The 20,412-nt window shown below is 39.7% G+C and overlaps 1 protein-coding gene across 2 annotated transcripts; it reads left to right on the top strand.

Moving 5' to 3' along the window:
* The first annotated feature begins 7,578 nt into the window (after window positions 1–7,578).
* On the top strand, window positions 7,579–19,976 carry gramd1c (GRAM domain containing 1c). Of its 2 annotated transcripts, XM_058376447.1 has the most exons (18): window positions 7,579–7,736; window positions 8,422–8,520; window positions 9,540–9,648; window positions 9,828–9,928; window positions 10,020–10,118; window positions 10,224–10,304; window positions 13,274–13,398; window positions 13,500–13,656; window positions 14,020–14,179; window positions 14,265–14,408; window positions 14,772–14,890; window positions 14,979–15,121; window positions 15,196–15,299; window positions 16,155–16,322; window positions 17,246–17,312; window positions 17,920–18,039; window positions 18,519–18,624; window positions 18,858–19,976. In XM_058376447.1, the coding sequence occupies exons 2-18, from the start codon at window positions 8,437–8,439 to the stop codon at window positions 18,924–18,926; spliced, it is 1,956 nt and encodes a 651-aa protein (XP_058232430.1). In that variant the 5' UTR covers window positions 7,579–7,736; window positions 8,422–8,436; the 3' UTR covers window positions 18,927–19,976. The 2 variants fall into 2 exon arrangements, with proteins under 2 accessions (XP_058232430.1, XP_058232431.1); XM_058376448.1 differs by lacking the exon at window positions 7,579–7,736 and having other exon boundaries at window positions 8,339–8,520.
* Window positions 19,977–20,412: the final 436 nt, after the last annotated feature.

Consider the following 20,412-nt stretch of genomic DNA (forward strand, 5'->3'; position numbering starts at 1 on the left):
GACAAGACGAATTCACAGTACTAACGAAAACCAGCTTTGTACGTGTTGAGGTGGTAACTAAGATTGTGCTCAACTGGTCCTCTCAACCAAAACTTTCGGATATAGCCTCGGTCTTCTGTGTCTGCTCCGGATCTAACCCGAAGTTTCAACTACTAACGCAACAGACGTTAACATCTGTATATGCGGCGGCAGAGACACAGGCTGATCTTCTGGACAGACCCTCTTCGAGTTAAATACTCTTCTCTGGAAATGGACACAACGATGAACATTACAAAGCCTTCGCAAATAGGCATGTACGCGTCACAACAACTTGTGTACCAGCATACTGAAAATCATTACGTGATCAATATCGGATCCACTTGCACCCACAGCGATGAAGAAAGAGGTCTGAAATGGTTGCTGGAAAAGATGAGAGTGATAACTTCTGCTGCAAGCACTTTGCTGGGCTGCTACAAAGTCATCGCTTTCATACGCGACCTCGTATGCTAACAATGACAGGAGAGGAGAGGAGAGGAGAGCAGAGCATCACAGACATCACGCACTAACGCAGCCATCTTTCGGTTCTTCAACACTCTACGGATCCCCCGACGACACAGTCATCCAAGCCGAGCCAGACGGTCTCCCAAACTTTGCGTCGAGTACATCTCAGAGATCTCGGACTAATGAAATCATCCTCCGGCTCTCACAAGGGGCGTGCCGCCTCACGCTCGCGCTTGTCAAGCTCAAGGCGGAGCCTGAATCCCGACAAGGCAGCCTCCAGCGGCCGAGCCCGAGACCCCACGAGGCGGCCTCTCGAACTTTGTGACGAGGACATCGCGTAGATCTCGGATTCATGCCACTGTGTTGCGGCGCTTCAATTTGTCATGAGCTTTCTTGTGTATTTTGCTGATCTGAATAAATGACTGTTCTTGCGAAACCACTTGCCGTTTTTTCTTTGGTTTTTTGTTTTTTTTTTACAGTCTGTATCTTTTCTAAACCACGTTGGTCTAAGAAGCAAAATTTCGTTTCATGAAATAAACATTATATCCTTGGCGGGAGTTGTGATTAATGTATTTTGATATAACCTTTACATACCCCTTAGTATAGCAGATGGATGCGTACAGACTTTTTCTGTTTAAAAAATATATTATATATATTATATATATATATAATTTATATATTATATATATTATATATATATATAATTAATATAATATATATATATATAATTTTTTACTTAAGAAATCACGTTTTCTTTCATTTTTCGTTGATATTTACAGTTAGGAAGTAAAACACTAAGTGTAATCTGGTTCGGGAACCTGCACTAGGAGTGTATTTAAAAAGGATAAGAAAAGTGTTTGAATCGATATAGGTGACTATGCATTATTTATCATAGGAGTAAGTAAGAGTTGGATGAAATACTTTGAAGTATGATTGTAGTAAGCGGCATAGATGCAAAATAGATGTGACTGTTTTTTGAATTCTTGAAGTGACCAGTTGCATGTTTCTCTGAGGGGTTGGATGTTTCAATACTGGGTTGGATGTTTCACTGTGGGGTTGGATGTTTCCATACTGGGTTGAATGTTTCACTACGGGGTTGGATGTTTCACTATGGGGTTGGATGTTTCAATACTGGGTTGGATGTTTGACTATGGGGTTGGATGTTTCACTGTCGGGGTGGATGTTTCAATACTGGGTTGTATGTGTCACTATGGGGTTGGACGTTTCCGTAATGTGTGGTTGGATGTTTCAATACTGGGTTGGATGTTTCACAGTTGGGTTGGATGTTTCCATACTGGGTTGGATGTCTCACTGTGGGGTTGGATGTTTCAATACTGGGTTGGATGTTTCATTGTGGGGTTGGATGTTTCACTGTGGTGTTGGATGTTTCATTACTGGGTTGGATGTTTCACTATGGGGTTGGATGTTTCATTAGTGGGGTGGATGTTTCACTATGGGTTTGGATGTTTCACTGTGGAGTTGGATGTTTCAGTACTGGGTTGGATGTTTCACTGTGGCGTTGGATGTTTCAATACTCGGTTGGATGTTTCACTGTGGAGTTGGATGTTTCACTGTGGGGTTGGATGTTTCATTACTGGGTTCGATGTTTCACTATGGGGTTGGATGTTTCACTGTGGGGTTGGATGTTTCACTACTGGGTTGGATGTTTAACTGTGGGGTTGGATGTTTCAATACTGGGTTGGATGTTTCACTATGGGGCTGGATGTTTCACTGTGGGGTTGGATGTTTCACTACTGGGTTGGATGTTTAACTGTAGGGTTGGATGTTTCAATACTGGGTTGGATGTTTCACTGTGGGGTTGGATGTTTCAATACTGGGTTTCTATGTTTCATTGTGGGGTTTGATGTTTCACTGTGGTGTTGTATCTTTCAATACTGGGTTGGATGTTTCACTGTGGGGTTGGATGTTTCAGTACTGGGTTGGATGTTTCACTATGGGTTTGGATGTTTCACTGTGGGGTTGGATGTTTCACTATGCGGTTGGATGTTTCACTGTGGGGTTGAATGTTTCCATATTGGGTTGGATGTTTCTGGGGTTGGATGTCTCAATACTGGGTTGGCTTGAGAAACGTGGTTTATAAAGCTGTCAGCTACATTGGACCGAATAGACACACACACACACACACACACACACACACAGACAGAGAGAGAGAGAGAGAGAGAAATGGCTTCAGATTTGGAGTTGTAGACGGAGTCAAAGTCAAGGCCTTTCACTCACTACGTTGTATTAAATTTTATTTTTATAGCCTAGTTCTGTCTGCTGCGTATCTAACCCGAAGTTTCAACTACTAACGCTACAGACGCATCTGTATATGCGGCGGCAGAGACACAGGCTGATCTTCTGGACAGACCCTCTTCGAGTTAAATACTCTTCTTTGGAAATGGACACAACGTTGAACATTACAAAGCCTTCGCAAATAGGCATGTACGCGTCACAACAACTTGTGTACCAGCATACTGAAAATCATTACGTGATCAATATCGGATCCACTTGCACCCACAGCGATGAAGAAAGAGGTCTGAAATGGTTGCTGGAAAAGATGAGAGTGATAACTTCTGCTGCAAGCACTTTGCTGGGCTGCTACAAAGTCTTCGCTTTCATACGCGACCTCTTATGCTAACAATGACAGGAGAGGAGAGGAGAGGAGAGGAGAGCAGAGCATCACAGAGATCATGCACTAACGCAACCATCTTTCGGTTCTTCAACTCTCGCTCGCGCTTTTCAAGCTCAAGGCGGAGCCTGAATCCCGACAAGGCAGCCTCCAGCGGCCGAGCCCGAGACCCCACGAGGCGGCCTCTCGAACTTTGTGACGAGGACATCGCGTAGATCTCGGATTCATGCCACTGTGTTGCGGCTCTTTAATTCATTCTCAGCTTTCTTGTGTATTTTGCTGATCTGAATAAATGACTGTTCATTCGAAACCACGTGCCGTTTTCTTTTTTTACAGTCTGTATCTTTTCTAAACCACGTTGGTCTAAGAAGCAAAACTTCAATTCATGAAATGAACATTATATCCATGGCGGGAGTTGTGGTTAATCTAGTTTGATATAACCTTTACATACCCCTTAGTATAGCAGACGGATGCTTTCAGACGTTTTCTATTAAAAATAGAGAAATGTTTAAGAAATCACAGGGTTTTTTTCGTCCATATTTCTAGCTAGGATGTAAAGTGTAATCTGATCCGGGAACCTGCACTATAGGAGTAAAGTAGGATAAGAAAAGTGTTTGAATCGATATACAGGGGTTGGACAATGAAACTGAAACGCCTGGTTTTAGACCACAATAATTCATTAGTATGGTGTAGGGCCTCGTTTTGCGGCCAATACATCAAATGCATCAATTCGTCTTGGGAATGACAGATACAAGTTCTGCACAGTGGCCAGAGGGATTTTGAGCCATTCTTCTTGCAGAATATTGGCCAGGTCACTACGTGATGCTGGTGGAGGAAAACGTTTCCTGACTCGCTCCTTCAAAACTCCCCAAAGTGGCTCAATAATATTTAGATCTGGTGACTGTGCAGGCCATAGGAGATGTTCAACTTCACTTTCATGTTCATCAAACCACTCTGTCACCAGTCTTGCTGTGTGTATTGGTGCATTATCATCCTGATACACTGCATCGCCTTTAGGATACAATGTTTGAACTATTGGGTGCACATGGTCCTCCAGAATGGTTCGGTAGCCCTTGGCAGTGACGCACCCATCTAGCACAAGTATTGGACCTAGAGAATGCCATGATATTGCAGCCCAAACCATCACTGATCCACCTCCATGCTTCACTCTGGGCATGCAACAGTCTGGGTGGTACACTTCTTTGAGGCTTCTCCACACCGTAACTCTCCCGGATGTGGGAAAGACAGTGAAGCTGATCTCATCAGAGAACAATACATGTTTCACATTGTCCACAGCCCAAGATTTTCGCTGCTGGCACCATTGAAACCGACGTTTGGCATTCGCATGAGTGACCAAAGGTTTGGCTATAGCAGCCCGGCCATGTACATTGACCCTGTGGAGCTCCCGACGGACAGTTTTGGTGGAAACAGGAGAGTTGAGGTGCACATTTAATTCTGCAGTGAGTTGGGCAGCTGTGGTTTTATGTTTTTTGGATACATTCTGGGTTAGCACCTAGACATCCCTTTCAGACAGCTTCCTCTTGCGTCCACAGTTACTCCCGTTGGATGTGGTTCGTCCTTCTTGGTGGTATGCTGACATTACCCTGGATACCGTGGCTCTTGATACATTACAAAGACTTGCTGTCTTAGTCACAGATGTGCCAGCGAGACGTGCACCAACAATTTGTCCTCTTTTGAACTCTGATATGTCACCCATAATGTTGTGTGCATTGCAATATTTTAAGCAAAATTGTGCTATTACTCTGCTAATTAAACCTTCACACTCTGCTCTTACTGGTGGAATGTGCAATCAATGAAAATTGGCCACCAGGCTGGTCAAATTTAGCCATGAAACCTCCAACACTAAATTGGCCAGTGTTTCAGTTTCATTGTCCAACCCCTGTAGGTGACTATACAGTATGTATCATACAAGTAAGTAAGAGCTGGATAAAAATCCTTTGAAGTATGATTCTAGTAAGTAATTAATAAGAGAAAATGTGCTTTTTTTTTAAAGTAAACTAGTCTCACCCTTTTTATTTTTCCAGGAGTTTCAATACTACACTGTGTTTTATATTACACAGAGGACCATTTTAAACCCCTCTTAGTGTACCTTCCCACCTTCCATAATTAAATACAAATTGCGTAGTGAAAAATATTATACATTTGCAACCGTGATATCATGCTGACCCAGTCAACTTCCTATAAATCAGTCTAAAGCAACGAAATTACATCTAACTACAGTATATCAATATTTATATTTATATAATATTTCGCCACTAGAGGGCAACAAAAGCCTTTATATTTTTCTGTGGACATTTTTTTTTTCCATTCAATATAGACTTTTATAAAGATTACAACAAAGAGCTGAATTATGTGGTCTTACTTAACTACACCCGATCCAAAATACAATTTTACTTCTTATGTTTTCATTTCGACCTTTAAACTGTTTGTTAAAAAGTTCGTCTTCTCCAATCCAGTTAATATCTGCACCCTAATCATTAACACATTTTTTTGCATTTAGGTTCATAGTATTATTTCATTAGCATTTAAAAATTTGATCCTCATTACTCAGGACACACACATACATACATACACACACACACACAATTAATGTAGCCAGTTCACCCACTTACATGTTTTTGGGAGGAAACCAGAGAATCCAGAGGAACCCCAAACATAAGTATAATATCTCAGTACTTTTTTCACCTCCTGCAATTAACCCATCATTATTCTGCCTTTCTTCAAATCAACGATGATGAGTGAGCTGATCTTCTGAACGGAAAGTCTTCAAGTTAAATACTCTACTCTGGACATGGACATTACAACATTGAATATTACAAAGCCTTCTCATTTAGTCATCCACGTGTCACAAAAACAGGTCTCCCAAACTTTGTGATGAGGACATCTCAGACATCTGGAACTAATGAAATCATCCTCCGGCTCTTTGACTTACGATGAATCCCACCCCTGGCATCCCAAACTCAAGGTGGAGGCCGGGACCAATGAGACAGCCTTCCTAGCTGAGCCTAAAGCACGACAAGACTGCCTGGAAAACTTTAAGATGAAGACATCACAAAGATCTCAGACTAACGGAATCATCTTCTGGTTAATCGACTTATGATGTATCCCACTCCTTGCATCCCAAGCTCAGGGGGCAGATGCGATGAGGCAGCCTCCTGAACTTTGTAATGAGGACATCACAGAGATCTCTAACTAATGCAACTATCTTTCGGGTCTTCAATTTACTATGAACTTTTTTGTGTAATTCCGTGATCTGAATAAAGCATTATTTATATGAAGTCATGTGCCGTTTTTTTCAACCAGTCTGTATCTTTTCTAAACCATGTTGTCCTAAACAGCAAAACTTCAGTGTATAACATAAACATGTCTTGTGTATCCATGGTGGGAGTTTCACAGGCAGCTTTTCCATGTTTTCATGCACACTGATGCCAATATTGTACTAGGCCTTCTGTGATCTCTGAGAACTGCAGATTTTAGAGTGCAGAGTCAAAGCTGACTCTGACCATCATAACTGTAACATGTAGGTCATTTTCTTCTTGGCATTGTTTATAAGACAACTTGTTTTAGGTTGTTGATTTTTTTTTTTCCAACCAGTTAAAATATGTGCATTTGTTGTCAGGTTACAACTGACTCACCTCCAGGGTGTTTCCCCACCTCATGTCCAGAATTTACTTGAAGCTGTATTGCCCAAAATGGTAGCTGTACTTTTCCTCTGCATTCCTGCAAAGAATAAAGAATAAAAGAATCCACTGAATGTCCTGAACAAATTAAACAATGACCTATTAAGTGTTTATGTTCTTGTTAGTGACTCATGCTGAACTAGACTGGTTTTGTTGCATTTATTGCTTTCATGGAGGAATCCTGCTTATCAAGTCCAGCGTCCTGAGGATCTTCCTGTCAACATTAATGACATCATACATTAGTTCCCTTTATTTACAGTTTATTTACTGCGCTAATCTATATGCATGTGCTTTAATATGATAATTTACCTGCATGATTTACAATATAAAATCTTTAAAAAAAAAATAAATGATTGTTTCCTTTGTTTACTAGAAATTCCTCGTGTGTCTGTGCACACTTGGCGAATAAAGCTGAGTCTGAATTTAACGATTGATGTTATTTTTATAGACAATTATCAGATGTGTGTAAGCATCTACTGAGTGTAGGTGCAATGCACCTAAAATTGAATTTAGAATAAGTAACAATAAATAATCATATTTGTGAAAAAATATATAATTTTAAGTCACCTTGCTTTGATATTGTCTTTCTGTTTCTCTTTAGCTGCTATCTCTTTGTTGCTGTAACTATGCAAATTACCTAGATATGGGATGAATAAAGTATTATCTAATCTTATCTAAATGAAGAACTCTCATGTGGAGGATGGTGCGTTCCCTCCTGATCGGGTTGGGCCAGGTAACACACTTGTCGTCAGGTGAGGACACATTTCCAACCCCAGCAACGCAGAGGCACCAGTCATACTGCAGCATTTCACTTGAAGACATCATTTAAAACCTATGCTGCCTTATTGTTTTATTTCATCTGTTCTCTACAGCTGGTCCACATTTTGTGTGGAGCTCCTGATATCTGATCAGAGCGAACACAGGTATGAGCACTTTATTCTCCTCTCTAGCAGTTTAACACAACCATCTGGACAAACTATTTTGATGTTTTTGTACACTTTGTTGGCATACTGGGCTTTTCCTAATCAGTGGAGTTGTTTCAAAGGCAAAGAGTTGGGTACTACTTCATTTAGATATACTTTGATTAAAGTATTGTTTGGGTGTGGTGATTAGATTTGGTTTAATCTGAAAACGGGAAATCTGGCAACCTTGAAACAAGCCGTTAGTGCATGCAGAGTATATGCAATAATGACATAATATGCAACTCCAAACCAATGTGGAGTGTAAATAATTACTAGCTCTGTTGCCAGATAATACTTCTATGTGGGGTCTGATGACTTGCAAATAGAAATTTCACAGTTTTTACTCTAACACTTTACCCTGGCTCCAGCTGAACAAATACAAACACTGCAGGTGTTAATAGGAATTGTCTGTTTAAGCTTCCCTGGAGTAACTCAAACCTTTTTTTTAGCTGGGTCACAGGACAGGACAAGCCAGTTTTCTGCTTTGTGTTCTGGTTCATGCCTATGTCAATTAGAATTTCGTACTTTGCATAGCTTAAGGACTTGTCATGCCCTGCTTAAGGAGCAGTGCACATTAAGGAGATCCACCTTGCAGTCACAGTTTCGCTGATAGTCCATCAAGCCTGGTGTGATTTTGTTCCTTCAGCCAGGTGAGAGGAAGATGACCCATGTAACAAAACCAGCAACAGCCGGCGATACCATGGTGGACAGCGGCCCAGCTGGAGTGATCTCAGAGGAGCATGAGGTGAACAGATTTAGATATCACTTCAGGAGACCTTCCCTCCTTGATTATAGCAAGCAAGGCTTGTCTAGACCTTGTTGGAATTATCTTTGTTTTTACATGTAGCAAAGGAAGTTTTAGTACAGTTTGATAACATTAAGTCCCCAGAGGCACAGTGTACAGAATAGTCTTTTTTTTTTTGTAATAAAAAAGTTTTACTGCCCTCTTGTGGAATTTAGATATTGAATGTAATTTCTGTGCATCTGCATACTGTAAATCTGTAGAGATTGGCAAGTACTTGGGTGTCTGGAAGTTTGACTGACCATCTAGATTGTACTGTATGCTTTTATCAAATAAATCATAAAAAATAGAAACACTATTGGATTTGAAATGACTGTTTTAGGATCAGCATTTCAGTTATACATTTTTAAAGATATTTATTTATGTGATATAATCTGTTATAAATATTTAATATCATGTTTAACCCTCAGTAATATTGGCAGGGAAAAGTGTAAAAGCTCCACAGTCCCATAAGATATGAAAAACTACGAGCACAAACAAAAGAATATAAAGAAAAAGGGTAAATAAAAAATAGAAACGTTGACTGTACATTAGCACAGGATGGGTAAAAGTGCAAAATGTTCACAATTTAAAGTAGTCTGAGTTTTGTGACAAGTGTAAGAGGGTTTTTTGTTAATGTTTAGGGTACTCTGATTTCCTCCCACCTCCCAAATAATGCCTGTATGTGGATTTGGATAAGATAAATTGCCCCTGTGTGTGAATATGTGTGTGTGTGTGTTTGTGTGTGGTGCCCTGTGATTGACTGGCATCACTTCAGGGTGTAATCACTGCTCATGCTTAGTATTCCTATAAAAAATCAGATTTTTTTATTCATTCTCTATCAGGAAGCTTGGGTTGCACTAGACCTATGGAGCTGAGAGGCAGGATCTCTACTTGTTGCACCTAATATGTTTTATAATTCAGAAAGAATCTGAAAATACAATTATTTTCCCTTTGACATTTATATTTAATTACCTTTACAGGTATTGAGTATTGTAACTCCACAACCATCCCCGACAAGCTACAAGCAGAGGAGTGAGGAATTCAAAAAGACTTTTAAGGAGCTCTCGGAGTCTGAAAGACTTATATTGGGTGAGTGAAAGGGAGAGAGAGAGAGAGAGAGAGAGAGAGGAATTAAGGAATTTTCAATGTATATTACAACTCTAGTGAAATATAGTGTTGGTGAATAAATACAACACACACTCTAAATGTATTAAAGTGTGCTTATAATATATAGTATACAGTGTCATTTCACTGCTCTTCCCCCCCAGACTACACCTGTGCTCTGCAAAAAGAAATTTTACTTCAAGGACGCTTATTCCTCACGGAGAACTGGATCTGTTTCTACAGTAATGTATTTTGGGGAACAAAGGCAAGTGCAAAAAACACAAAATGCTATCACATAGACTGACGATTTGCTAAAAAGTAATTGGAACATTTTATTTCAATGTAATTTTCCATAGATTACGGTGAATATGAAAGATATTGCGTCCATGTCGAGGGAGAAGACAGCTCGACTGATACCAAACGCCATTCAGATCGTTCAGACCAATACAGAGAAGGTAAAAGAACACCATCATTAGAAAGCACTAATATACAATATACCACACATTAGTGTCTAGGATTGGTTGTAACTGTGCTGTTTAAAACTGTGTGTATTTTTCCAGCTCTTTTTTACGTCTTTTGCTGCAAGGGAGAAAAGTTACCAGAGCATTTTTCGTCTATGGCAGAATTTTCTATTAGAAAAGGTAAGCCTCACCGGATAAACCATCACATGTACTGCATCAAAAGAACCTGTTTATTCAGACTGAACAGGCTCTGTTTGCTCTCACAGGACTGAGTAATTTCAAATGCTAGCTACACCTTAGAAATATTTTATAGCCTATTGATACCGAGCATGGGGCGAAACAGTGGTGCTGTGTGTGAGTGATCTGGTTATGCACCGGCTGTTCCAGTTCTCTTCCACCTCCCAGAAACATGCTAGTAAATGAAATGCTAATTTACCCAAAGTATGTATGTGTGTGTGTCTGGACTGGTGGCCCATACAGGATGTATTTAAGCCACACATCCACTGTTCCAGCTCCACCCTAATCCTGACTAGGATAAATGACTGAATGAATAATCCTAAATATTATGATCAGGCCAAACACAGACCTAAATCACCGGATTCAGTTCTGGTTAATCTAATTCACTGCCATATGTTTTTGAGTACTGTGTGAATGCGAATGAGTGACAATTATCTAGTCTAAGATCAGGAATATTCTATTCTATGTTTTTAAGTACAAATTGGATTGGATGAGATCAGATTTGAAAGTGGTATGGGATCAAAGATAAGACCAAAAGGGAACATTGCACTCAATTGATACATAAGTGAGGCATAATCCAAGTGAAGCATAAAGATAAGGTTAAGGGCCAGGTCAAAGTGTTTCACTGTTAGCTGCTTAAATACCAGAGTAAGAACTTCTTTGCTCACTTGACACTTTGGTGTATACTGTATTATTAATTAAAACCCAATAATAGTGGAGAAGGTGCTGATATATTAAATGCCTCTAGATTAAATCAGTTGAAGCAATTGTCTAAAAAAAGTGTATTATGTAACTGAAAAAAACTGAGTTTGTGTTTGTATTTGGATTGGCCCCTTGTCAGTCATTTTATAGGGACGCCCCAACACCCATTACGGTCCTTATAAATGATTATGAGAAGCTGTGTGTTTATAGAGCTGTAACTCGCCTTTCAAGTAGTTGAATACGTTGAATGACAGTCCTTAATAATGATAACCTTATTCAACCCCACCCATTCAACTGCTAGAGGTACAGAGCATAGATAGATAGCTAGGTAGATAGAAACTTTATTGATCCTAAGAGAAACTGCAGATGCTTTCCAGCGTTTGTGTTTGGACGTGGCTCCTGTCAATCATCCTGGGGGCGGAGCTTTGTGAATAAGGAGATGTGGGTGGCTCAAAGTGTGTAGAAACAAACAAATATTCAAATATCCAATCCTACTTCAAACTACCTGTTTGAGCCCTAAACATAATCTTGCCTAATGCACCTTTAACCGGTTTCATTGCATGTTATTGTAGTTCAGTGTTTTTTTCTGTCTTAATAAACTGGTCGTAGTAGATTAGACTAGTGTGTTTTGTGGAGAAATGAGCAGCAATGCAAAGTGCATGGTGGGAAAAACAAACTGCAGTCAGACAGAAGTTTCACACAAAACAGCACAATGAATGTGAACTAAAGTGAACTCTGGGTGTGTCTTTCTGCTTTACCTGATAAAACAAGGTGCCCGATCAGGGGTAAAAATAGCCTACATTGTCCCTGTTATTGTTTCAGGTATGTTAAAATTGAGCTGCTGAGGTGTATGCAGGTGTCTATGACTTCAGTTAAAGTCTAGCTTGAACACTTGTATGAATATTTGCAAGAATAAATCCACCTCACTAACACCTATGTGCAAACAATACATCGATAATAAATACTAAACAGTGTTAACATAACGATTAGCATGGGAGTTATAAAGGTTTGGTCAGTTTCACGCGCCATATGTTTGTTAACTTTTGTTTACTTAGATTGTGCAGTGGAAACGGTCAATCTGGTAACCCTGCAGTCAGTGAAACGCCAAAACGGAACAGCTTCCTGATTGGTGCAGAAGCAGAACTGGAGCTCAGTCTTAAACGACTTCCTGGTGGACAGGCAGTATGCTATGTAGGGTGTAAATAACACCATTTTGTTCCCTGAGTAGGGGATTAAAATAGGGGATACGGAGGCGTTTGGGAACGAGCCCGGGTGTTTGGTGACAGAGGTCACTTTCGTTCAAATGAAGGCCTCCGACAGGTAGCAAGCGCGTATTTTATTGAGGAACTTGTTCGTAAGTAAAACAATAGAATAATATGTCGCCATAGACTTATATCCGTCTGCGACATTGTTTGGAAATGTTGTAATTTAAAGTCATACTGTGCTGTTGTGTCTGTGCTGTACGATACGTTGATATTTATGTTTGTTTATTCTTGTCGTTGTTTTCCGTCTTTATTGTTTTTTGTTGTTTTTTTTTGTTTTTTTTTTTTTATCTCACGTCAGTTTTAGGGCACTTTGTTTTTGTGTCCAAAAGATTTCTTTCAAATTCGGTTTATGTAATACTTGCACAAAGCTTTTCTGGTACATAATAGGAGTGTAGTAGTGATTTAAAGGGGATACAGCTGTTTGTTTTAAAGTAGGTGGCGTTTATGGCCGTCATGGGTACAGCAGGAAGAGCAGGAAGTCTTCTACATGCCTCCTAATCCTGAATCTAGATTGTTCTAGATATGACCAAACTGTGCTGGATTTCAGAAATCGAGAGATCCCTGACACTGACAAGTTTCAACTCTGACTACCAAACTGAGAGGAAAAGGCTTTACAAGCTCAACTTAAATGCTTTGTCTCATTACACTATTGGGTTTTGTGTTTGTAGTTGAGGACTGTTGCACCATCGTTGTGAAATAATTAAATAAACTTGTCTCATCATGAATCTCATTTTACAAAAAGGATCATAGTGATCACGTCATTGTAAATAAGTGCTAAAGCAGTTTAGGTGTATTTTCTGCCTGTGTATGCGATAGTTTGCAAGGTGTGTTGTGCAAGGAGTGAGTAAGAACCAGATCGGACAGACATCTCTGTCTCACCAGGGAGACAATGTGCTTTTGTTACACAGGTCATTCAGCTCATTTTGTTGTTCATTGTTTCTCTAGAGATTGACCAAGCAAGAGCTGTGGCAGATGGTCAAACAGCATTATGGCAATGACTTGGGTTTGAGCCAGGAAGAAATGGACAGTATGCAGATGATGGTAGACACAGTTGCACATAACCAGTCCAGGTGAGTAGCCTACTTTCTATAACAGTGTGAATATTTTGGCTTTGAAGCCCGCAGCATTGCAGCTTTACGCTGAACTGGAATTGAAATGTTCTTGGTTTCAGCTTGAACATGAAAACAGAGGATCACACTGTTAAACTGGAGAGACCTTCCTCTCTACGTCTGCCTCAGATCGAGCAGACGTCACATGAGACCTCAACACCGCAGGGAGATGACACGCAGTCGTCCATCGGACTGCAGAGCATGCTTTCTCCGAACGGGGTAGGGTTCATTTTCCTACATACACTAATCGGCATGCAGATTGAAATGTTTACCAATCCTGTTGGTTGTTCCTGTATATCTGTTAAGTTCATGAGAATTTAGAGGGTGTGTGTTCAGTTACTGCTAGTGTAATTACCATAGGATTTAAAATAAGACATTAATTTGTTTTAAGAGATAAGAGTAAAAAATGTTTTGACTGAAAAATTCAGCTCAGAATTGAGTTACAGAATAAGTCTTTGACTCCATTTAAGATGCTTCACAGGCTTATTAATGCTTACACATGCTCAATTAAAGATTAATCTGCATGCCGTGGACACGTTGTACACGGGTTCAGACATTAAATATGTTTGTAATCACGCTTAGGATGATGTGCGGAGCACACCGTCTCAGCCACGGAGTCCTAATCTTTCCCTGGACCGCTTCAGCAACGAACGAGTGTCCAAGCACTCTTCTCTGTCCTTGGATCTGAATGCCAATGAAGGCCGACTCTCAGATAATAGTCTGTCTGATAGCATGGAGGAAGGTGAGAGGCCTAGTTTGTGTGTGTGTACCCATATGGTAATGTGTAGTGTTTTGTTTTATTCATTTTGTCCTTCTGTGTGATGCAGCGGAGCGAGATTGTCTGTCCCAGGCATCTCAGGGAAGGCTGTACATGAACAGGGTGTTCCGTTTTAGCGCAGAGAAAATGTTTGATCTGCTTTTCACCGATTCATATTTTACCCGGCGTTTTATGGATGCCAGGAAGATCACTGGTCAGTATGTCCTTTGTATTCTTATGTGCATGTATCATATTGCATACCTTTCTATATAGTCAGGAAATGCAGCTGTATAGACATTACTAGACACAGAGTACTGTACATTAAACACTATTACACACAACTGAAAAATAAAATAAAATAAAAAATTGATTTTGGAGTTAAAATGTGGAGCATTATCCTTAAAGACAATTGAGAAATTTTATTTGTCCACATAATTACAATTAAACAAAGAAGCACTATTATTAAAAATTCTAGATATATAATAGAATTACAATATCTGTGTGTCTTTTAACTACTTTATTACCAAAAACATACCCCCCCCCCCGGATACTAACTTGTATTTCGAACCCTCTGCAGGTGCAACCTCTACGTCTTGGCAGAGGGACGCCTCTGGCTCTATGAAGAGAAGTTTAAATTACACCATCACTATCACCAACCCGCTAGTGGGGAAATTTTCCACTGCAACAGAAAACCAGGTCAGCTTGCTGTATCACGGTGTTAACGAAGCTCACTCTGCACATGCTGTGTGCTGCTGATTTAACAGACAGCCACTCTTTTCTTTAGACTCTATATAAGGAATCAAGGGAGGGTCATTACTACTTGTTGGATTCAGAAGTCTACACGCACGACGTCCCGTACCACGACTACTTCTACACTCTGAATCGCTACTGCATCATACGCAACTCGAAGCACAAGTGTAGACTTCGGTAAGCGCTCAACTCTTTTTAGCTCCCTCTCTGTGATATGACTGTAACGTTAACCGTTTCTCAATTCCGCGCAGGATTTACACTGATGTGAAATACAAGAAGCAGCCATGGGGATTTGTGAAGTCTTTTATCACCAAAAACTCTTGGAGTGGCCTGGAGGACTACTTCAGGCACCTTGGTTAGTGGCAGACTTCCATCTGTAAAAAAAAAAAAAAAAAAAAAAGTGTTCACTCTTCGATCTCCTTGACCTGGTCCACAGCATGAGACATCTTCTCTGCGTTAAAAATTACAGCTGATTTACTTCCTGTTAGAGTGCTGTGTATAATCCACAACCTTATTTAGACCTAATTATGGTGTAGCTGATTGAATTTGTAATTTAGGTGTGTAATCTAAATCGACTAAGTCACAACAAACTTCACATCTCTTTGAGGGATTCGGCTGTGCTGAAATTCTTTTTCTGATTGATTAAGGAAAGTGATTAAGTGCTCAGATCATGTGCCTTAATAATACTCCTATTATGTCTGTTTCCAGAGGTGAATACTATAGAAATGATTTAAATGTAAATGAATTAGAATTTCAAAAAGCTCAGTTAATCTCAGTTAAATCAGTGGTAGTTAAAGGAAACCTCCAGCAGCTTCCACGGCACATACCGTGGACAAGAATTTAGACGTTTCCCAGTACTGAAAAAAGAACAGAAAAGCTGTTTACTACAAACTGTTCCATCATGGCCATCTATGGGCAGCTGTTGAACTTTTCCAATTAACATTTACGCCAAGTTCGTAGATGATTTTCATTTATTCTTCATACAAATTTATTTTGAGATCCAAGCTGCTTTCATATGGAGAAGACTGTGTAAGAACTTTCATTGCAGATTTTAAGTTCAACAGCTTCCCCCAGACGTCCGTTAATAAAGCAGTACGGAATAAACCAATTCTGCTCGTTGTGCTGCAGCTGGAACTGCTTGGGTTCTCCTTTAATTCCCCATTCTTTTACACTTTATAGAAAACTCATCTCTCTTTCTTTCTACAAACAGAGTCGGAGCTTCTTGAGGAGGAGGCGGAGTTGAACCAAGGTTCCGGTGACGCCGGAAAAGGCGGCTTGCGGAGAAGGCGGAGGACTTTCAGTCGCTCCCTGCAGGAGCACAAGAGACCCAGCAGGCAGTACAGCGTAGATCCCGAGCAGCACAGAGAAAGCTCCATCGGTATGAAGTTGTTTGTTTGTTTTTCTTTTTTCTAAACCAGAGCTGTCTTATACATTTTCTAGATTTCTACCATCCTCAGTAGTTCTGAAATAAGCAGCTTAAACGACACAAAGTCTGATTTGATTAGATAAGATAATTATAATTGGTGCTAATTAATTACAGACTTGTATGAAATTGCTTTCTACATAGCTCACGTTTATGGCGTAACCTGACGCTAGGTCCGTACACACGCATGTATATATCCGATGTATGTTACCGATCCCAGCACAGTAACAAAACTGTGGAGCCTCTCGGCCAAATAGACACTTTAAACTCATTTCTGGGCCGGAACAATGTTGAATAAAAGCTAGCAATAAAAAAACGTATTAAGAGCCGTTCCATGGCAATTTTGAGTCCGGTTTGTTTGTGTAAACATTTCCCAAAATTAATTTCTTTTCCAGTTCCAATTTTAGGCATTTGTTACAGGATTCGATAGTGTAACGAATGTCCACCATTTTTCGGCAGCAATTTTTATTTATTCGTTTTAGATTTCCTTTCTTTCTTGCAGTTAGCCTCATATTACACATTTTTGAAACAAGGAATTGCTTGTATTAAACTGAGATAAAATGCAAGTTGCTCATGATAAGAGTGTCTACCAAATGCCATAAATGTGGAATGTAATAGAAGAAAAAATCTGGGGATGTGGTAGCTTAGTGGTTAAGGTGTTGAACTACTGATCTGAAGGTCGTGGATAAGGGATAGATAATGGATAGATCTGCCTCTGGATAAGGGCGTCTGCCAAATGCCGTAAATGTAAATGAATTAATCTCTTTCCTCTTTTTATTTGTACCTTTGGCTCACAGTAGAGTACAGCACAGTGCTTTGCTGTAATATACACTGTGGAAACTTTATGACTAATACCAGGCTTGGTCTTTATATTTCAGGTGCAGCAGACACGAAGAATGCACAAAAGTGGAACATCACTTCCATTATAGCTGCAATGAGCTTAATGTAAGTCTGTACAACACGTCATACATGTGCAGCGGCTGCTTAAAATCTCACCTGTTGTGTTTGTTATACCACGGTGCTGTTGATTTCTCAAAGCCGATTGGTCAGAAGGTGGTCACAGTTTCAAGGATCGTTCAGAGTGACGGATAAAATTTCACATAATCCAAAGCTTATAATATACAGATAGACATGTCATTTAACAAATAAATATAAAGCACAATCGATATGGTGAAGCTTTCAATTAGGTGATGGTTATTTATCATATTTAATGAAGGAGTCTACAGTGTAAGCTCCTTGAATCGTTGTATTGCCCTTATCAGGTTTTTTGGGAATATGACAAGCCGGTTTTATATTTTTTGCATCAGAAAAGAGAAGCCAGTTAGCGAGCCATTGTTGAGTTGATTGCATCTTAAAAATCAAAGATTTTAATTGAGAGCCTAAAACCTTGAGCAGTATCCTCTGAAGCAAAAAAATATAGATTATTATTTTGATTTTTGATTTTTTTAAACCAAATTTCACTGCCAAGACAATGGCTCCACCACCTAGATAACATTTGCTCAGCTGTGTCTGTGTGCTGATCTTGTAATTTTACTTTTCTTTTTTCCCCCAGACTGTTGATTCTGACCATACTAAACCTGGGACTGTTCTTCAAGCTGTGGGCCATGGAGGACGTGGCACATCGTATGTACCTCAGCACAAAGCAGCGCATGAGAGAAAAAGCCGAGGGCAGGTAAGAAACACGCGTCATGTGAAATGAGCAAGTTGATGTAGATTTCGAGAAGGGTACGCTTCATCTGTATGTAAAGAGAGCGATGCAGCGGCGCTTCAGTCGTTTAGTGGGTCTCAGTTCTGTATCTGTTCACTCTGCTCTTACAAGTTTCAACTTTCCCATTAACACCACTGTCATCTCGAGGCTCGATGACTAACTGAGCCGAATCTCCACAGCTGCATTGCATTCTGGGACATTGAGTGCAGTGTCTGCCTCTCATTGATTTCTCATTAATATGATGTTGAATGTTTTTTTGAGCTAATCGTGAATGCTGACTTATATGAAATTTGAAATGTTTACTCACATGATTAAACTCGCATATAACAATGACCTTAGCATAACAAGCAACCGCAAACGTCTCACAGGAATAACAAAAATGCAATATGCGCATCGAAACTCACTAAGCACAGCTCAGAGTGGAATTTTTCTTCATTCTTCAGTCTGGCACCTGACCTGGGCCCTCGACAGACGACATTCCACAGGAGCCCGGAGGAGTCGCGCCTACTGAGGGCCGTGCTGCAGGACTCCATCAACCTTCTAGAACAGGTCTGTTAATGTAAAACCCTTCATCAGCATGTAGCGGTGTTCTACCTCTGCACAGACTAAACTATTCTTTGAACATTGTGTACTTCGCTCTCTCAGCAGAGGAAATTCTACCTGCCCTCTGCTTTGGTGCAAAATATCTTTATCTTGTCTCTCATTTCGCTAAAAAGTCTCTAGTGTGCAGGTTTTTTTTTTTTTTTTTTGCCTGTCGTGATGGCTCCTCTTTCCCTCCACAGTTGCGCAACTCTCTCGTGGTACTTCAACAGAACTTCCAGGGGTCCAATAAGACTGCTACTCAGCTATGACATGCTGCCTAGTGACCCTCAGAGTGCAGGAGAATTCGGCCCACGAGGCTTTGCCCACATCAGGGGACGTTGGCACAGGCAACGGTTACCTCAGAGATGCCTTTTCGCCAGCGGATGTTACTACCTCAGGCCTTCTGCGCTGTGGATGTTTTTGAGCCATGTGCAAGCGTGTAGGGATTTGTGGTGGCACAGGGAGCGATGCAGGTCCATCGCTCCTGCAGATTGTGAGCTCAGGGTACATTTAAATTCACAGGTGTTGCCTTTTCCCTTTTGATTGTAGCGTAAATGCTTGCAGTCATCTACCTAAATTATTGAATGTATCCTGCTTTAGCCTGTTGATTGATTTGCACAGCAGTTGTTAAAAATTTTGTTTATAAACGCTCTCTAGGGGTGAGAGTGCGTGTGAGAGTGAGTGTGTGTGTGTAAGAAAGCATGAAGATGATTCCGTTATCCAGAGCATGACCTAGCGTAATTTTTTTTTTTTTTTTTTTTTTTTTTTTTACACCATGTTGGTAAATCTTCTAATGACTGAAACGTTTTGATGTTTCTAGATACGTTTGCACGTCTGAACACTGTTGAATGATATTCTGTCTGGTTGTATGTGACACAGATGTATGCAGAATACAGATTTTTTTTTTTTTTTTAAGATTCTGGTATATTTTATGTTCCTCTAGAGAAACATGTAAAACAAATGTGTGTATATATATAATATAGACTGGGTGTTCATAATTATAGTTTTTTTTTTTAATATATATTTTAGCTGTAAGATGTTTACACTACATTTTGATGTCATTTGTAATTGTACAGAAGTTTAGCCAGACTCAAATAGTAGTAATAACATTTGCACACAAAGTCTCCGAAGATGGTAGAATTAAAATAATTTTGTGGTCTTTGTTTTATGATTATTATTATTTAAATGAAATGGATCTTAAAGCCAAGCCTTGGAAAATTTTCCTCAGGAAATAATTGTTCTTCTATATGGAAATAAATTGTGTAATGTCTATTTATGCCTTAAATAAAAGCCCAATATGTGGTGGTTTTGTGATTATGGCTTATGGTGTTATGCTGTTTTGTTTTTGTTTTTTTTTTAATGGGGGGAAATCTGTATATGTTTAAACCATATCAGTGATTTAGTTAAAGTAGAAAAAGCATCACTGAATCTGCACCATCATAAATATGACAGCTTTGCATAGTAAACAGACATGTATTATGTATAAAAGATAGAGCTGCTTGAACCACACTGGTTTATTAACAAAGACTGGGCCTATAAAAGTTTTATAAATAGCTTATAATAATAATTCTACAGAATGTAAATTTTGAAGAATAAAAAGCTAATCAGGACACTGAAGAGACAGGGCTCCCAATACACAGTGTTGCCAAATTAGGAGAAATCCCTTAACTGGTGTATAAAAATTAAGCTCTTAAAATTAGTCGATATCTGCTTAATGACCACTTTATTAGTAATAAAGATGCAATACTCAAGCTT

Source organism: Hemibagrus wyckioides, linkage group LG23, assembly GCF_019097595.1.
Source record: "Hemibagrus wyckioides isolate EC202008001 linkage group LG23, SWU_Hwy_1.0, whole genome shotgun sequence".
In the NCBI taxonomy this organism is placed as follows: Eukaryota; Metazoa; Chordata; class Actinopteri; order Siluriformes; family Bagridae; genus Hemibagrus; species Hemibagrus wyckioides.

Bases quoted from the DNA above. Each gene is read 5' to 3' on its own strand.
- gramd1c (XM_058376447.1), top strand. From the start codon at position 8,437: ATGACCCATGTAACAAAACCAGCAACAGCCGGCGATACCATGGTGGAC. The intron at 17,313-17,919 runs GTAAGTCTGTAC...TTTTTCCCCCAG, and splicing joins ATAGCTGCAATGAGCTTAAT to ACTGTTGATTCTGACCATAC. The intron at 18,625-18,857 runs GTCTGTTAATGT...TTCCCTCCACAG, and splicing joins CCATCAACCTTCTAGAACAG to TTGCGCAACTCTCTCGTGGT.